Genomic DNA, 18,774 nt, shown 5'->3' with positions numbered 1-18,774 from the left:
GCTGGGCTGGGCTGGGCTGGGCTGGGTGGCAGCTCCCCGGTGTGCATGGCAGCCCGGGACGGCACTTGCATTCCCCGGCAGCACTGAGTCACACACCTGGCTGCTTTCTGGAGAGGTTTTGGTGAGGTGAGAGGAGGTTGGGGTTTTCTTTTGCTTGGTGATTTGAGTTCCTGGGCGTTACGCCCTGCTCTTTCTGCCTCCGCCGTGGAAAGATAACTTCTGCAGTCTAGATGCCTCAATGGTGGCCTTAGCTAGCTCAAAGTCAAACTAGTTCCTTAGTAGCAAATTTTAATTAAATAATAAAAGCAAGGACTAGTGGGAAAAGGGCTCAGAGTTGTGGAAAGCAGAGGTTTAATAGTACTTTTGGCTTCCTGTCTCCAAACCTATCAGGAACAGTAACGTTTAATACGTTCCTTTTAATACTTTCCTGTGTTACTAGTTTTGTGGTCCTTTTTTTCTAAATAAACCCAAACCAACTATTTTCTTCTTTTCTTCACCCACCTTCTGCTCCAGTTATAAACTAGTGGAAATGAGGCCTCTGTTTTAATCTGAAAGGGTCTGACTGGTGACTTTCAGAAGGTTACAGCTATTTTGGGTCATGGCTAAATGACAAATGTTGTGAGTGAGTTGTCTAAACTTGAAACCTTGCTTCAAAGGTGTGTGCTACCTGGTGTAGATAATCTCTCCCATTTGGTGCTACCTTGAAGTGTTTTTCTTTCATTAGGACTTGTGGAAGGTTTGGGAATCTTGAGGAAGGGTCTCGTCTGTAGGAGAGCTTCCCCTGGCCTGAGGGAGTTGCAGTTCCTGCCTACCCATGCCTGTTCTGTGCTCCAGCACCTTATGTCTTGTCCTCCCTACAAAATGTAGTCATTAAGTAACATGTGAACTGATCTTTTGGTTTTTCCTGCCCCTGAAATTTTAAGTGTACAAATGTGATCTTAATGCTATTCTTCAAGGCAGTAGTTTGAGCCCCTCTAAAATGTGGTCTGTGCTTTTCCAGGCCAGACCATCTGCAGATACAAGATCCAAATTAGACAAATCCAGAACCTGATTATTCTGAGAGGTGTTACCTAATTGCATTCTTATCACGTTTCAGTAAACACGGTGTCAGAAGGGAGGAAACCATGAGGTACAGCTGTCATGAGACAGCATCGGGAGGAAGGAAGTCATGCAGTGTGCAGCAGGCTGCTGCAGCGGGGCAGGGAGCTAGAGCTCTCCCATGTGCGTTATCAGCATCACGGGCTGCTGCCGCCCCGGCTCCCAGGAGCAACATGCCCCTGTCTGCGCTCAGCAAAGCAGCGAGCACTCAGCGCTGGAGTTTCCAGCGTTGGACTAACTCATTTTCCAGTTTGTGGCTCTACACATCAGCTGTGGGTTGGTTAGCATAATCTTCCACTGCCCATGTACTGCTGTAGAGGTGTACCTACTGTAGGGGTTTTGGGTAATTATTTATGTTGCAGGGACTTGATACAGCTTTCAAATGTATTTGTTGTTTTCAGTCAAATGCAAAATAAAGTATTTGATGGTTAGGCACTTCAACTTTACTTTTGTCAGCTGCTGCAGGGCCCCGTGTTTCAAGAGCCCAATGTATGGGAATGGCTCTGGTGATGCCAACTTGCCCAACAAAAGTCTGCATCAGAGGGTTCAAATAATTATCTGCAGACAGATAACTTTTTTTTTTAGTTGCTGCACATGTCAGTTCCTGAGAACCAAGCTCACTGTTTTTAGGCACTTAAAAGTGGTGTGGTTTAAATTCTTAGATCCATAAACACCTAGATGTTTCAAGTATTTATGTTGGGCTTTTTTCCCTTCAAAAGAGGTTATGTTCTGCATATATGTGAAACTGCAGATTTTCACATATAACACTGTGATTTTTAAGGTGCGTAATCACTTCTAGGTGTTTGATTTGTGGTGATGTTGGATTCTACATTTCTGAAAATGTAGTTCTGCTTTTTATAGCCGTAGAATTGGGGAGTTATTTTTATACTTTTGCACTAATAAGCATCAGTGTTAGCAGATGACTCGTTTAGAAACAGAATTAACTGTCTGTGTTTTCTTAACTGTAGAGCTGTCTCTTTCTAGTTGTTTAATTTTAAGTTTAACACCACCTCCACCACCCCCACCTGAAAAAAACAGATTGTCCCTTGAAAATAAGCTGCTTGAAGCAGATCAGTCATTCTGTGAAATCTCCTGAAGTTCAGGTAGAACAGACGAGGAATTAATCTGTAGTTAATTTATGCAGACCTCAGTGCAGTCCTGGATAATTTCATGTTACTTTCTTGTGGGTTGCACAAATGTATGTCCTTTATTTATCCCTTTTTTTAAGAGCATTTTAATACAGAGCTACACATGGAAGTGCTGTTCAAAAGTAAGAATTCACAGCATTTCTTGAAATAACTGAAATAACATCCAGCTTTAACAGAAAAAGGTCAGCTTGCCCTAGCTTTTCTCTTTTCTTTGGGCTATCAAATAAGTCATTTATGCACTCTTTAGTTTAAAAGAAAAAAAAAAAAAAAAGACAGTGACTGTTGCTGTCTCAATACCTAGAAATCTAAATGTGCAATTTGCTGTTGATCACAATGTTATTTAGTTCCCACTGCACTCATTGGCCATGAACTTTGTGAAAGATTGTAAAACAAACCACCAAACATAAAAGAAACATGCTTGGGTAAATAAGCCTTAGCCCTTGATGGTAGACAGTTGGATGTGCAATTCAAATGAGGTATCCTGCTAATTACAACCCGTAAGTACAGACAGTGTGTCTGATGCCAGATGCCGGAAGGCCACAAACATTTGTTTTTGTAACCTGGGGGTGCACAGGCTCTGGTGGACGTGGGAGCCCACCCTGAGGTAGGTCAGTCTCATATGACCTACCTCCCCGATGCGCCTGTTCCGTGGATTTGCTTGCTCTGGGGCACAGTGCTCCCATTTCACTAAACAGGGCGATGGCCGTCGGGGACTGGAGGGCTCAGCAGCGGAGGCAAGCTAGGCCCTGCCATGTCTTGTGTTTGTAGTGGTCAGAGGTAAGCGGCACAGGCATGAAATTGCAAGTAATACTCACTAGGACTCCAAAAACATGGGCATGTGAAATTTTGTTTGAATTTTGTTTGTGTGTGTTCATGTATATGGTGACCGGAGTTTTACTTTGGGCTGTTTTCACATTTGTCATAAGGCTTAAACATCTGTTCCCTTAAGCAGCGGGAGCAGCAGCAGTGGAAGTGGTTAGCTCACTGACTGCAGGCTTCGGTGGTTTTGCTTTTCAATGCTAACTATAGTTGAGCGTAGCTCTGAGGACAGTTGAGTAACAGGCTGACATTCTTGGCTTAGTATCTCAGGCAGTGTCTGAAGGAAATATTTGTCTGTGTGCACATTCATATGTATACCTCAGTGTCTGTCTGCGTGCTGGCAATGTTTGTACAGTGTGCGTATTCCTTGGAGGAAAAGCACCCTTGTTTCTCTCAAGTGGCAAATCACAGCCAAAAAGTCAGCTTTTTCCTTCCACGATTTGACATTTCTCAAAACAACCTAAGCCCTTTTCTTTAAGCCAGAACAAAAGCATGTAGGAACACCTTTATAACCATTTTTTCCTTCAGAAATGCCCCATGTAAGTCTTCCTTTAAATGTCTCTTGCCAGGATTTACCTCTCTGTGTTTGCCCCAGCACAGTGAGCTCTGACCTTTGGCGTTAGTGCCCCATTGCCTCACCCCTTCAAGGCTTTCCTTCTTTACTTTTCTGAAGGGATTCAGTCATAGGAGCATCACCTGCTCCTTGCTTCAGAAGATAAGCTGCTCAGCCATTCTGTGAGAGGTGCCATTCCCTGTAAGAAAGAGGGTGAGGGAGGTCCTGTGTTGCCATCCCTGGGATGCAGCAGGATGCAATGCAGCGCGGGCACAGCTTCAGGGAACGGGTGGCCCGATGTGCTTTGCCTGAGCTCTGAGTTGGTGTCTCCTGCTTGAGATACAGAAGCACTTGGTTTTTTGTTGGCATGGTTTCTTTTGTTAGCAGAAAGGGAAAGAAGTCAGTGTGAAGATCAGACTCTTTCAGGTATTCTGCATTGCCTTCAAAAATATATGGTATCCATACTTCTGTTGTTAGCTGACTGCATCTAACCACAACTGTGGCGACGTTACCATGTCACTTCATTTGGGTAAGAGAAAAGCATTTTCCTTTCTTCCCTCCACTCTCCCCCCACACCAGTCATCTAGTATCTCTTGCTCGCCCGTTGAAGCGTATTTACAGGAAACTTCTCTGTGATGTGTGTGCACGTACACACCAGCCTTGTTTAGCGTACTGTTGGTTTTTTTGTATTTTTTGAGGAGGACGATTGGGATAGCTTTGTAGCAGTAACTTTCATGCTTGTGAGTCTGTAATTCCTAATCACTCTGAAAGAAGTACTTGTTTCCTGAGGGTGCCATGCTTGACTCTAGCCCTTCTAATATTTACTTGTAAGTGTAGTTTTGACTGATGTTGGGGAAAGAGAAAAAAATCACATCTGCTTAATTTGCAGGTCAGTCACGTTTAAGTGTTCAGAGATGGCAGTCAGCTTGGGCAGGAGTGAGGAAGTTCAGCAGATCCAGTTCAGTAGCCCACAAGAAAAAAATACTTCCAAAATGTGTGTGGTTAGTGGAAACAGAGATTGGATGAACGCTCAATAGATATAAGCATACTACATCCCATTGCTGTTCCGTAAATATGGATTTTCTAAAGACATGTACTGTTTCTTAAAAATGTCTTGTGTTAGGTTAGAAATAAATGGAGCTTTTTGGGAGTTTTTTGACCTTAGTTATCTGATAGATACACCTTTAGAGGTTAGGGTGGTTTTGTTTTGTTTTTTAATGTGTCAGTGGGATGCAAGTAATGGTCTGGAAACAGACGAAGGAGGTTTGGAAGAATTAACGTAAGGAAAGTGTAAATTCTGTGTGGTTAATTGGGTTGAGAGGCTCTGTGTGGTATGCTTTTCCTGTTTCTCTCGCTCATGAAGCAGATCACCGTTTTCTGTTTTTGTGAAGCAACATTATGATAAAGGAAGATTTTGGTTTGAGTATCAGCAATGTGAAAACTGAGATTTCCCTCTTTGGCTTCCAGACTATATTTCATTTGAAAACACTATGAATAAAGCAAATGTGTGCATCTGTCAGTACTAAAGAACAAAAACCAGCTTTTGTCTTCATCCCCCAGAACACTGGTTACTGCAAGCTGTTTGCTCAGAAATAAGCCTGTTGGCTGTGTGGGTGAAATGGTTTTCTGTCTTTGTTCTTGCACTGAACAGGTAGCCCCAAATGACGAAGCTGTGGTAACGCTGCTTTGTGAATGGGCTGTCAGCTGTAAAAGGTCTGGTAAGCACAGGGCCATGGCTGTAGCCAAACTCCTGGAGAAGAGGCAAGCAGAAATTGAAGCAGAAGTAAGTTATTTCTACTTCTAGAATAGTGTGAACAGTATGCTTAAAAAGTAAGATATTTCCAAGAAAACATCAATTTAATCTCTACTTATTACAAAACAAGTAAGTTTGGCATTTGGAGCACTGGGGATTTTTGTCATCAATTTACAGTTTTTAAATTCTAGATAAATTTAAAATGAAAAAGCCTTCTATTTAAAATAAGAAGAAATTGCCTAAGTCAGAATGGTCTATGTTAGCTGATCTATGTCTGTTTGTTTGAAGTGTTTTACTTCTGTGAACTGCTTGTCCAAATAAAGGGGTGCCACAGTAACTGGAGTCCCTTAAAAAGAGGGGTGTGGGTCTGGCTGGTGGGGCAGGGCTCTTCAGCTGGTGGGGTACTCTGGGAAGATTACAAAACTAAGGTCTGTTTTGAGGCAAAATTCGAGTGTAACTTTATATCTTGCATTCTGAGGAACTCCTTTGTTTTCAGGGGAAATGAAATGTTTCACTGGAGAAGCTGGATGCTGTAGTGACGTCTTTGATGTAAACTGTTGTCTGTCTGTTGTGGCAAATGATCCTACTCCTGCTTGCATAAGCTGACGCTTCTCCTTGAAACTTCAGTAATGCTAAATCTCCTCTGCAGTGAGGATTAAAGAGAGGCAGTGTCTTCACTGCAGCCTTGCTGCAGCTTTCTGGACCAGTGGTACTCCCTGTAGCCCGGAGCACCACTGCCTTGGCCTCACCTGCATCCGTGCAGCGCTGGCTGGCAGTTTTTACTGGATGGGTGTTCTCTTTAGGTTGTTTTTTTTTCCCAGAAAAAAGGATCCCCAGGAAAGTGATGTGTGATGTCTGTTCAGCCTGGGTGCGGGGACAGACAGATGAGAGCACTCTCAGAAGTGCCTCTGTGCAGACAGATGTACAGACAACGTGAGGTGCAAAAAGACTTTCACTTTCCAAAGCCTCTCTGCTTTATCCGCTCCTCACCACAAACCATTAATTAGGGGGAAGGGAGCTTACTGTATTGTTTCTGCCTCACTCCCACCGAAATCCACTCAGTGCAGAGATGTTTGCCCTGGTTACTGTTATATTTAGTGTAATTTACACAAACAAGAGCAGTTACCTTTCCTATTCACATTGGTCCTGGAAGTTCTGTATCTTAAATTTTTGCGTTTATATGAAACTGTGTTGTTGCAGATGATGGTACATGTCTCAAGCATTCCTTTTCAATAAGTAATCCAAAGTAATTAAATAAAACACCTTAGAAATAACCAAACTAGGTAATGGGAAAAACCTGTCATTCTAGAGCAAGTCTGGATTTTATGAAGAGGTAGGAAACAATCACACGTATAGTTGCCTCACATGCAAATTGTGGGAATATTATATGCATTTGTGTGTAGATACATGCTTTGTTTTATTTATTTATTTAACTGTGCAGAGATGTGGTGAATCTGAAGTCCTAGACGAAAAGGAATCTCTGTCTTCAGCCTCCTTGACAGGTTCCAGTCTTCCTGTTTTTCAGAATGTCCTGCTAAGGTTTTTAGATACACAAGCTCCCTCATTATGTGAGTATTAACTAATTTATATTCCAAAGTAGGTCAGAAGCAACTGGTCTGCTGTCTGGCTGCTGAAGTTCCTGTTTTGCTGTAGCAGGTGTTTCACAGTTTCCCTGTTTCACAAATTACCTGCTCTATTTTCATATGCACATTTTTTTTGAAATCTCCTGCCTTGTTATAGGATCTTTCTGTGATTTTTATTTCTTTCTTTTCACAGAAGGAAAATTGGCAGAAACTATGTTTATTTCTGTTTAAGCTGTAAGAGATTTGGGGAAGTTACTTGCACTCTATGCATGTTTAACATCAAACACTCGCCTCTTTTTGACACATCCACGTTCAAAGTGACTGACTTGGAAATTACACACAAGTGTTGAAGTCGAAAGCTGTTAGCTGACAAATAGGTGGATTGAAAAAAGGATCTTTGTTCATCGTAGGTTGCTCTATGGAATGTCTTGGTCTAATAAAACTGCCTGATGTTGTAGCTCCTGTTTCTGGTATCTTAAGTACTGCTAGTTAGTGCATTTTTCTTTTCTGGTGCCCTTAAAGTAAAGGGGATTTTAGGTGGTTTGAAACATGATACCGAAAACTCTCAACATCCGAAAAAGGAGAAACTTCTTAAAAATTTGTTACAGACTCTGAGGTATTGGCAGTGCTCTATTTTCGTGCCCGTGGTGACCCTGGTTTTAATAAACCATCCAAACTATTTGTGTTATTTAGACTTGTGTTTCTGATGTGCTTGTTTCAAATGTGGTATTGTCTGTCTTCACCCAGTTAGCTCTGTGGGACATGGTAGGGAGAGCAGCTGGGGAATGTTTTCCTTGCTTGAAATATTCTTTGGTATTTTGAGCATTGGACAAGTTCTGTGGTATTGTATTGTTTTTGCGGTGGTTGAGCTTCTGTGTCTCCAAAAATGAAAAGCATGTAACAGCTATATTTTGAAGGAGGGCAGATTGCCTGGTCTGCAGGTGTGTGTTTTACGATGCTCCTCTACAGAGCATCCAGTCCGCATGCCTTGCTTTTGAGGGGTGGGTCACGGCGGGCAGCTCCGGATGAGTGGGACCTGGGGGCTGCAGAGAAGAGTTCTGACGCTGAACTGGTGTGCTCTTGAGCTTACTGTTACAGCTTCTGTGCTGCAGTGTAATGAGAATTTCTAAATAGAAATAGTGTTATATATTGAACTAATTTGGACTTGTAAAGCATAATTTGCTTTTAAATAAATGTTGATGCTTTGGATTTGGTAGTTCTGTAGCTGGAGGTTTTATTGCCCAATAGAGTTGGCGTGGTATAAAGCTATTTTCTGTTAACTGCAATGTTGCAAACCTTTCTGTGGTACAGAACAAGTCAAATTAAATATAGCTGTGACAAATGAAAACTTAATAACATAATTTTATATGTTGTATTTCTCTAGGCTTTGCTTTGGCACTGGCAAAATAACATGCATTTATTTTAATAAACTTTTTCTTGATATGCGTGAGCACGTTTAATAGATAAAATACACGACACTGTCAAGCTTTAATAAAATATTGGTTTTACATCTTGGAGGCCTGGCATGCAGACATCTTGAGTTCTTTGAAAATATTTTGTTACGAATACAAAAGTACTATAGGTAAGACAGTAACATGTACTATAGTATAATTTGGGAGGAAAGGACAACCGTTGGGTGGTTTGTTATAATCAAAGCTTCAGCTTTAATTTTTCTTCACACAAGGAATGTCCTTGCCCTCTTCCCCCTTCTTTTTAATTTTTGGAAGTATTTGAACATTGTACTTAACTGCTGACAAGCCCTCCCCCCCACCCAACTGGGGCAGATGTGTATGGGGTAGGATGCTCTGGAATCCACTGCTGTCTGAAGTCTGTCCCATGTCTGGACCTGGTAGCAAAGCAAAAACATGCAAATTACATGGGAAATGGTTTGTTCTGTGGAGACAGAGAAACCTGTGCAGGATGCCTGACACATTTTTAGTAGGCCTTTAAAATTAATTTGCTGGGGTTTGCAGTTTGGATAGTTGAAACCCAAATATTTATAAGTTGAAACTACAGTCTAACTTTTTTTTTTTTTGGGGTAGCTGACCCAAATAGTGACCATGAGAAGACAGAGTTTGTGAATTTGGTGCTGCTTTTTTCTGAATTCACTCGCCACGATGTTTTCTCCCATGATGCGTACATGTGCACTTTAATATCACGTGGAGATTTGTCAATCACTGCAACTACTAGACCACGTTCACCTAATGGGGAAACTGTGGATGAACACTATTCTAAGGATCACGATGTGAAACTGGAGGTAACACTTCATGCTATTTCTCCCATGTTTGGTACTCTGTTTTGTTAAACGTAGATTTTCACCGAAGCAGTATTTCAGATACGAGATACTAAGTTTTTTTAATCTGTGTTCCTTGTCTCTTTCTCTCTCTCTAAGAAGACTGAAAGTGATCCATTAGCTTCATTCTTGTATATAGCTGTAAATATTGCCGTTTTGGTGCAAATACACTGAACTGACAGTTGTCTGGTGATCTAAATAACACAAACAAAAAGGCACAATGTAGACTTCTAAATGTACCAGTGGAAAAATTTATTTGCAGATATGCTTCAATGAAGAAAAGGGAGAGCTTTAAGCAGGAGGAGTCAGTGGGGAGCCTGGAGTAAGCTCCACGTCCTCTGTGTAGTGTGGGACATGCTGGCACAGCGCAGGCGTGAGCGATGCGCAGCCTGGTAATCTGCTCACAGACGATCAGGAGCTTACTGTGCGCCACACAGCCACCGAATGAAGACTGTGAAGCCAAATCTCATGACTCGTATGTGCACAGTCCAGGTGGAATCCCAAGTCTTCCATCAGATGAGCAGTTTGTAACCTTTTCTAAAACTAGTGCAAGAGGAAGGCAATTTTAAACTCAAGACTGTGGACCACGTTTGTACTTGTGTGATGAAATGTAGCCTGTTGTTCTGCTGCACAGTCCGTGTGGAGCCTGTGGGCAGCTGAAGTGTCCTCTTTTATATTTCTTTCTAATTTCTTTTGTAATCTTTTTTCTCTTGCATCGGTCTTATGGTCAAATTTGCCCTGAAATATAGGGGGTTTCTACAAGTTGCCTTTTATGGTATAACAAAAAAGGAAATAAATTTTAGGAAGGTACAGGAGTCAGCTTCCTGTTCTGTAGGTGTTCCTGGAGCAGAATTGCTCACGGGGATATACTGTAAAGTTTTGTTTCCCCCTTTGGCTCCTGCCCTTTTCTATGCTTTTGTGGGTTTAAGCTTGAGAAATACTTTTGTGAATTAAGGCTTATAAAGATTTAAAAGTCAGTATCTGAAAATTTCTTACCATCAATACCTTTTTCTTAATTCTTAAATAGGTGGAGTGCTTGGTTTTACCTGTGATCAGTTAAATGGGTCTTCAATAAAATGTCGCTGATATTTGTTTTTCTCTCTGGCCATTATTAGGATCATAGTATTATGGAACATATGGGCATTGACTCAGGAACCACTAGTATTTTTGATGATGTAGACAAGAGTGACTTTAAGGCAGATTTTGGTTCGGAATTTCCAGTAGGTTTAACTTTCGATTTTCTGCATGCCTTTGATGCCTGTGTCTGCTGCTTGCTGTTGCCACTGAACGTCTCTCCTTGCCCCTAGCACCACCTTGCTTCTTCCTTCAACAGCCAATGTCCTTTGGCATCCAGTCCCTGCCATCTTCTGTGTCAGTGCATCGCTTCCTTTCTCTGTGTCTCTGCTGTATGACAACTTACTGCTCTTCTGTGCTTCCCCCAGTTGTCCACCTGCACACACGCACGCACACTTGCACGCACACTCCTCTCTCCCTCCTTCCCTTCCTCCCCTTTGCCCCCAGCATATTCAGAGTGCTGTGTGTTACAGTTAAGCATGAATAAATATGCAAATCTACCCACTTCTTTGACATCAAGGAACACCACTGATGCCATTTGCTTTTCAAGTGTCTGTTCTGTGTTTTGGCTCTGTCTTCCAAATCTGTTTCCCCCTCTCTTCTTCCTTACTGTTAGCCTGATTCTGCATTACTCTTGAATCTCCTAGTTTCTTCTTTGCACTGGTCCTCATTCTGCATCCGCATGGACTCCTGTGCCCTAAACCTATCAGTGCAGATCCACTTGCAGGATATTGGGACCCCTGTTTCTGCCTGACATCTGTCATATTGGTAGTTTCAAGCATATCCATGCCTGCCTACAATGTCTCTTGTCACCTCCCACTTCACCCTTTCTATTATTTTCCCTCAATCATTGGACTATCTCATTGTGGTTTCTGTGTCACAGCAGCATAAGAAGTGTGGAGATTGCTCTGAATCGTAATGCTTTTTTTCCTGACTGAATGCTGCTAGTTTACGACTTGTCTAATAACAATGGAGATATGCATAGAGATATAATGTGTATATGTATCTTAAATTTCAGGCTTGATTACGATTGCCCTTGCTTTGTCTATCTTTTGAAAAACCTCAGATGTTTAAGAAGTAACTGTAAGCAAGAACAAAATCGTATCTCTGAATGCAATTGCTGAATTTCGAAAGTTAGAGGTTACACTTACCTTAAATGTTTGTTTTACATGACTTAGATTTTTTCTCCGATGCCTGGGGAGTCTTGTGAGAATGTGAACCCTTCTTTAGACAGAAGAATTTCAGTTACCAGCGAGAAGTCAGTCAAGAGGGAAAGACTGAGAGAACTGATTTTTCCATCCAATTATGACCTCCTTCGCCATTTGCAATACGCAACACATTTCCCTATACCTCTGGTGAGTGACCTCTGCTTGTGTGCCTAAAGGTACTGCCTGATGTGACAGCAAAGCGTTTAAAGGAAGAAAAGTTCACTGTCTGAAGAGAGCTGGGCTGAGGGCTGACCTCTGCCTGAGGGCTCCTGGCCGGTTCACGTGATGCTGTTGCTACCAGCGTGCACACGCTGTGCACTGCGGGGTGGCTTTAGTGCAGCGCACGGGCATCTTGTTTTATCGAGAGGGGGTTAGCTGGAAGAGGTATAATAATGTGTGATGACTCACTTGGGTTAAGGAGATAGGCACCATGATAAAACCACCACGTTCCAGGGTCTAATAAAAGTTTGCTAAACAGAAAATTTGATACTGTAGTTGGACAGACGGATGAATACCAAAATACCTGAAAGAAGTAGTTCTGAAATGTAAGGGGCAGAATGGTGTTATTTCCTCCCACCGACTCCTCGCCGTTTCTAGTGTGGATTTTTGGCGGCTGCTGTTGTTGTGTTTCTCTGTAGGCTCATGGGAACTGAAGAAAGCCCCATGAATAACGTTCCAGATCCCAAACCCTCATTCAGATTACTTCTTATGTTTTCTACTGTGCTGGAAAAAGGGCCCAAATACTGAATAAGCCTCGAACTAGAATGTATCTACTTGAGAATTTTTTTTTTTTTTAAAATAAAAAAAATGATGATAACTTTTTAACAATATTAAATCCTGTCAATACAGGAAGTGTCATGTGAGAGTATGATGTGATAGCCACAGTTTTCTTTGCTTTAAATTTCTTTCTCTACAAAGATTGGGTTCTGATTTATTGCAGGTGAATTGTTATGAGAATACTGAATGAGCTATTTCTATTCAGGACAGTTTTGAATGCTTGCTTAAAGTTTGATTCATATTTTGCCCATTTTAAGGATTAGAAAAAAGATAATTTGATTTGTTTGTTTTTCTGAAATATTTTTGATTTACACATGGAGCTAATCCAGGTAGCTGGATTTTGCCTGTGCAAATTGATTTATAAATTTTGATTATTGATTATTCTACATATGCATTATTTTTGGAAGTAATTGTAAATTAGAATATACTTAATAAACTTAGTGCTGATTTATAAATTTTTATTAAAAAAACAAGCAAAGAGAACACACTGGATATTTATACTTACTCTTTAATTTTAAAATTTCCGTGAATTTTCTGTAATAACGTGTTGTTAGCTTTTTCATATTCGTTGAAACAACAGCAAGGAAAGGCAATGGAACTTGGCAAGAACAAGAAATTTATTTATAAAAACTGCAGGTGTGATGTAAGCAGATACAATACTTTTTAATCAGTGCAGCTTAAAATCACTTTCTGGAGTAAATAATGCCCTCTAAAATGCTTTTGGGTTAATTGTATATGTGAAAACAAAGTTTAAGCTGCGGATTTGCACATTTTTCTGATGTATTTTAGAATCAGTACTTTTGCATCTGCTGTTCACTTCTGTGTTGTACCTCTTCGTCTGTGAAAACCTTCACCTCTTTGGATGCTGCAAAAGTCTCAGTAAATTTCAATCTGAATGATTTGGAAAGATGGTAATACAGAATAGGGTCAAAACAGAGGTTTGATACTGCAAACAGCAAGGTAGATTCTTTAGCTTTAAAGAGGGCTTGTTTCAGAGAGCAGCTGGTTATGGTATCGCTTTGGCTCAAAGTGTAGGGGATACGAACAATGTGGTATGGAACAAAACACAGCAGGTAGCCTGCAGTTACGAGCAGTATGTTGATGAGGGTTTTCTTCACATTTGCGTAACTCTCGCTGTATTTGTTTCGGTAGAGTTGTCTAACAACAAGGAAATTGGAAATCAGTATCACAGCTGAAAAATTCAGGAATATTGCTGTGCATATGAAATTAGTAAACACGTGCCAGTCTCTTCCAAACTTTGTTTTGAAATCGATGCATCCTGCACCAGGTCTTTCTTCAATGTTTTTTATTGGAATAGCCATGTTAGGCACTGTAATAAGGAGAACCATTGTCCATATGACTGCAGACAACATCTTGGCAAATCCAGGCCCTTGAATGCGGTAGATCTTAGAACTGTGTGTTAGCTGAAGGCAACGATCCATGCTTACAAATCCCAAAAATATAATTGATAAATACATGTTCAGGTAGATGAAACAGGCTGTAACTTGACAGTGGAATATTCTCAGTTTCCAGGATGCAACTCCTAGGTCAACAATAATCTTTACTGGCAATGCCAAAGTCAACAAAAAATCCGCTGTTAAGAGGTTAATTAAGTAGATGCTCGTACACTTCTGCTTCTGATCTTTTTGTGTGAATGCCCATAGTGCGAAACAACTTCCAATAAATCCCATAAGAAAAATCAAGTAGTAAAAGTAGGTAAAAGGTTCCATATCTTTAGCGATGTGGCATTGGGAAACGTTGCTTGACATTGTAAACTTCTTGTGCAAGTTGGTTTTGCTGCTAGGAGATATCAAGAACCTACAAAAAGAACCAAGACAACATCAATGACATCAACTTTTCCTGAGCAACAGTAGTTATTCTCTGAGAATTTTGTTTGATTAATTTCATGGAAAAAATGCAATTGGGAAGAAATATTTTTCACGTGTATTCAAGAACGCTTTGTTCTCATGTTGGAAAAGTTTGGAAATGTATTAGGATTTGTTCTTGAAAGCATATAGACTTCTGAATACTTTTCCACTAGAGCAGTCTTTCTGAGTGAGTGTTTGGTTCAAACCCACCTCTGCCCTGCCCCAACCAACCAAAACACCAAAGAAAAAGGTTTGAATCTGTTTAAGATTAAGCATCTGGTTAATAATGGTCATACTAATACTTCATAACTTTTGAACAATTGAAACTATGCCTAAAAAAAAGGGTAATATTTGTAGCAGCCTTGTTCTATAAAAATGTATTAGGAGTTTTGAAGTTAATGCACTGTCAAACCAATACACGGATTTGTCAGATAGATGAGCAAATAGTTCTAATCAGTCCTAAGTTTTTGCAAACTGTTCTGTCTTCCTACTTGAACAGAGGATAATTTAATCTCATAATTTTATGAAGCCTTTAGAAAAAGCACATTTTGAAAGAAGTAGCTATTAAATAATTTTGCTCACTACCTTCTTAGGCTTCACTAGAAATTATAGGGAAGAAAAGTAGAACATTTGGGTCTTATTTTAACTAAACATACTACTCTATGACCGAGGGAGTTTGTTTGTTTGTTTGTTTGTTACACTGTCATATTGCTGCATAGAATGTCTGTGGGAGAGGAGACATGTTCATTAGAATTTCTTGGAATGAAAAACAATACATTTATGTCTTGAATAGCATCAGACTACAACACTTTTTTATTTCATTATATTGTTCCTAATTTTAATATACAATATAGGAGAACTACTGCATTTGCACATTTATTTTCTGCTGTAAAATATGTATCCAGATGTGCACAATTTGTAAACCAAAATGATTGCAGATACTCCAATGATTTAAAATGGGGGGGGGGGAAGCAGTTTGTTTCTTGCAGTTGGCTTTCTGCAGGTCGTCTCTATTGTCCTGAAAACATGTAACTGAGTTGAATTAAGTTTGGGTATGTGCAGTGTAGGTGAGGAACAAGCAGCGCTGTCGGAGCTGCTGGGCTTGCTGCTGTGGTCCTGAGGCGGTGGGAGTTTCCTGTGCTGGGGCACGGTGTAGCCCCGCTCATCCTCTGCGGGGCAAAGAGGCAGCCCGGCAAACTGAGCCCTGAAATACTGCTGGAACTGGAGCCTCCAAGGATACAGCATGACTGCAGCCAAGTGACACTGACTACAGGCAAAGCAAAGGCTGTTTTGCTAAATACTTGAGCCTGACTTTTTATACATTTGGCACAATTAATATTTCAGGCTGTATATTTACATAGATCTAGATAGGCTGGAACAGACGACTAAAATCACGTACCTGTCTTAGTGGTCTCGGGGGTCTTCTGAGCATTAGTCTGCAAAGGTCTGATGCCTCTCGGCAACTGCTCTCGCAGTCCAATAGCGTGTTAATCTTTTCCTCTGGCTGCGTCTGCTGGTTTTTTAAAACGTGTCTGTGGTTTTTGAATGTGCTGATTGACGCAGTTAAAACTAGCATTCAAATAACTAAACCACGTGGAAGTTACCTAAAAGAGAGGTGACAGAAAAATGTAAGTGTTCATGGAACAGCCCAGAGAGACCTCTTTTTCCTTTTTCTCACGCAGGAGCTGGCGGCTGGGCGGGAGGCATGCCGAGGGCAGTGCCCTCTGCACACTCTGCCCCGTGTAGCGTGGTGGTGAACTGCTCCTCAGGCACTCGGTGCTTTGCAGGATGAAACAGAGAATGATGGGGAGAAAAATGGCTGCGAAAGAGCCGAGTTAGACATGTTGATGTGGCCAGTAGCCTGGATTATTACAATTATTGCAATTCAAAATGCATTTTTTGTGGAGGAAAGATGGTCAGAGTTGCTTGACCTGTCTGCATCAGAGAGGCAACAGGGATGGTGAATAGTGCTGTAAACTGGCTGATACCTAGCAGACCTGAATTTTCACTCTCTCCTCCTAACTTCAAGCATGAAGATTTAAGTTTAAATGTTTATCATGTGTTCACATTTGTAAGGGTGATGAGACGTGTATGGTTTGGTCAGCCCCAGCATGTGGACTTTTTCATGTAGTTCCTAAAACTTCATCAGGTTAGTTCCAGATTCTTGACCTGGGGCTGTAGATGTGTGACATCAATGGCCGTTTCTTTGCTTTTGTTTTTAAAAATCTGAAACTCTCTTCCCTCCCATATATCTTACATATAAAATCTATCTGGAATCAGGGTTTTGCAATTTAGTTGGCCCTCATTCATTATAATATTCCTGCATGAAATTCCAGTTTTTTTCTAGAGTTGCAACCTAATTTGCAGATTTCAAGGCACATAGGGATTCTACTGATAGCAATTAAAATTCTAAACCTTTGGACATTTGCCAAGTACTATTAAAAATAAAAAAGACACATTAGGAATATAGGGGAAATGTTTATAATTAAACTTTTTTTTTTTTAAAACTAGGAGAAAATTCTAACACCAGGCTAGGTACTGACAACGATACTGAAACCCCAAAATGTTAGCACTTTGTTGTAGTTGAGAATCCACAGGAATTTACAAATCACGTACCAGAGCTTGTGAAGAAACAAATTAAGAATGTCTGGTTTTAAGTTTAGTCATAAGCTTAAAGTTCAGACCATATTTGTCAAAATGTTTGCAAAGCTTCATAATCTGCAATGATCCTATGTTCAGTTTTGAGCAAACATGGACTAGTTTTATGGTGTTAAGTTCGTCATGCAAAACTGATCTTTCCATATTTGTATTTTTCTTTTTTTAAACTTGAAATGTAGCATTCAGTCAGTTTTGTGTGTGTGTTTGTGTCTCCCCTTTTCTCAGAAAACTTTTCCGGGTCTAAAAAGACAAGGTGATGGTTAGGCAAACCTTTACTGAAAAATGGCCTACACTTCCTACAGAAGTGTTTTGGGAGAAGAAGAAACATGAGAATGTGAGTCTACTGAGTCGTAATTCTGTTTTTATTGCTGTTCAGTATCATCCTCTTCCCCTGTCTATAGGTATAATTTAAAAGGCCATTTTAGTTCATAAGTTACAGATGCAGATGGTAGATTTTGCTGTAATTAAAGTTGCCGAGCACTTCTCATCATAAAACCCTATTTTTGGTGTTTAATTTTTGCTGACTTTTTGACTTTTGATTTGAAATTTTCCATGATGCATGCCTGCCTAGGCTGACTTCTGGGATTGGGGGGTGGTGCAAGGAAGGGAAGGGGTGCTGGTGTGGGTGGGAATTCAGCCAAAATTATTAAATCATTTCTGAGAACAAAGCTAGGAAAAATAACATCTAAACCTTAACACATACACACACACCCCGCCCCCCCAAATCTGATGACCTTTAAAAGCGCATCAGGAGCCTTGTGTTCTGAATTGGACACAACAAAGATTTATGTGGGTGGTCCTTGTGTTGGGATCACTTCTGATACCTCTCCACATTTTGCATATTCATTTGGAGAAAGGTTTCATGTCCAGAAAAAGTTTCTAGAGGCTTTCTGGAGCTCTGCTCTTAGTAGGCTTTAATATTTTTTTTTTCTTCCAAACACCCTCCACTGCAGGTGTAGTCGAGCCGAGCACTTGCTGCTGGCTCCAAGCAGGGAGCGGTGCCCCTGGGAAGGGGGAGCCCAGGACTCTGGTGTCGCAAAGGAGAGCGAGTTAGGACCTCGCTCCTGAAGACTGCAGGCTAGGTTACCCACAGGGCATGCAGAGGAGCTGGGAGAAGGGGAAGGCTGTGACAGTAGCCAGTATGGATGGGGAGTGAGTTTGGATGTAAACAATTTTTTATCCCATTGTAATGTCTGCATTGTAAATGAAAAATATGAGTGATCTTGGCACAGGTTAGTTATGAATTCTGAGCAGAAGCACCTATTTCTGATGAAGAAAAAACTGATTCATATATTTATTTCAGAGCATAAGGAGGTAAGATGTGTTCAGCATAGCCTGTGTCACTGAGCCTGTCGGAGAGGGAGGGGATCCACTCTGCTTGGCACATAGCGCTGTGTGAACTCCAGATACTACGGGTAGATAACCACGTCCTGGGGATCAACATCATTGGCAGCCAGCAGAGCACACCTGCTTACTGTCAAATAGCAAGTAGCTCCTTAGCCTGCCCTGTTGCCTTCCATCAATTATCGATACAGAATCATACAATAGTCTGGGTTGGAAGGGACCTCTAAAGGTCATCTAGTCCAACCCCCCTGCTGTGGGCAGGGACATCTTCAACTAGATCAGGTTGCTCAGAGCCCCGTCCAGCCTGACCTTGAATGTTTCCAGCGATGGGGCATCCACCACCTCTCTGGGCAACCTGTGCCAGTGTCTCACCACCCTCAGCATAAAAAACTTCTTCCTTATATCGAGTCTACATCTACCCCCCTTTAGTTTAAAGCCATTCCCCCTGGTCCTGTTGCAACAGGCCCTGCTAAAAAGTTTGCCGCCATCTTTTTTATAAGCCTCCTTTAAGTACTGATGATAGGCTGCAATAAGGTCTCCCCAAAGCCTTCTCTTCTCTAGGCTGAACAACCCCAACTCTCTCAGCCTTTCTTCATAG

General features: G+C 41.1%; 2 protein-coding genes across 2 annotated transcripts in view; one reads left to right on the top strand and one right to left on the bottom strand.

Moving 5' to 3' along the window:
• The window catches only part of MED12L (mediator complex subunit 12-like), a 148,172-nt gene that overhangs the window by 16,365 nt on the left and 113,033 nt on the right, over positions 1-18,774 (top strand). Inside the window, exons 8-11 of the mRNA XM_009333967.1 lie at positions 5,270-5,401; positions 6,813-6,939; positions 8,997-9,211; positions 11,500-11,676. Of these exons, the coding sequence (XP_009332242.1) occupies positions 5,270-5,401; positions 6,813-6,939; positions 8,997-9,211; positions 11,500-11,676 (651 nt within the window). The remainder of the gene's footprint in view (positions 1-5,269; positions 5,402-6,812; positions 6,940-8,996; positions 9,212-11,499; positions 11,677-18,774) is intronic.
• On the bottom strand, positions 13,098-14,100 carry GPR171 (G protein-coupled receptor 171). Its single transcript, XM_009333982.1, has one exon. The coding sequence runs from the start codon at positions 14,073-14,075 to the stop codon at positions 13,098-13,100; it is 978 nt and encodes a 325-aa protein (XP_009332257.1). The 5' UTR covers positions 14,076-14,100.

This window comes from Pygoscelis adeliae, unplaced genomic scaffold (genome assembly GCF_000699105.1).
Source record: "Pygoscelis adeliae isolate BGI_AS28 unplaced genomic scaffold, ASM69910v1 Scaffold241, whole genome shotgun sequence".
NCBI lineage: Eukaryota > Metazoa > Chordata > Aves > Sphenisciformes > Spheniscidae > Pygoscelis > Pygoscelis adeliae.
The sequence above is the reverse complement of the archived record's forward strand: the minus strand, read 5'-3'. Positions and strand labels throughout refer to the sequence as shown.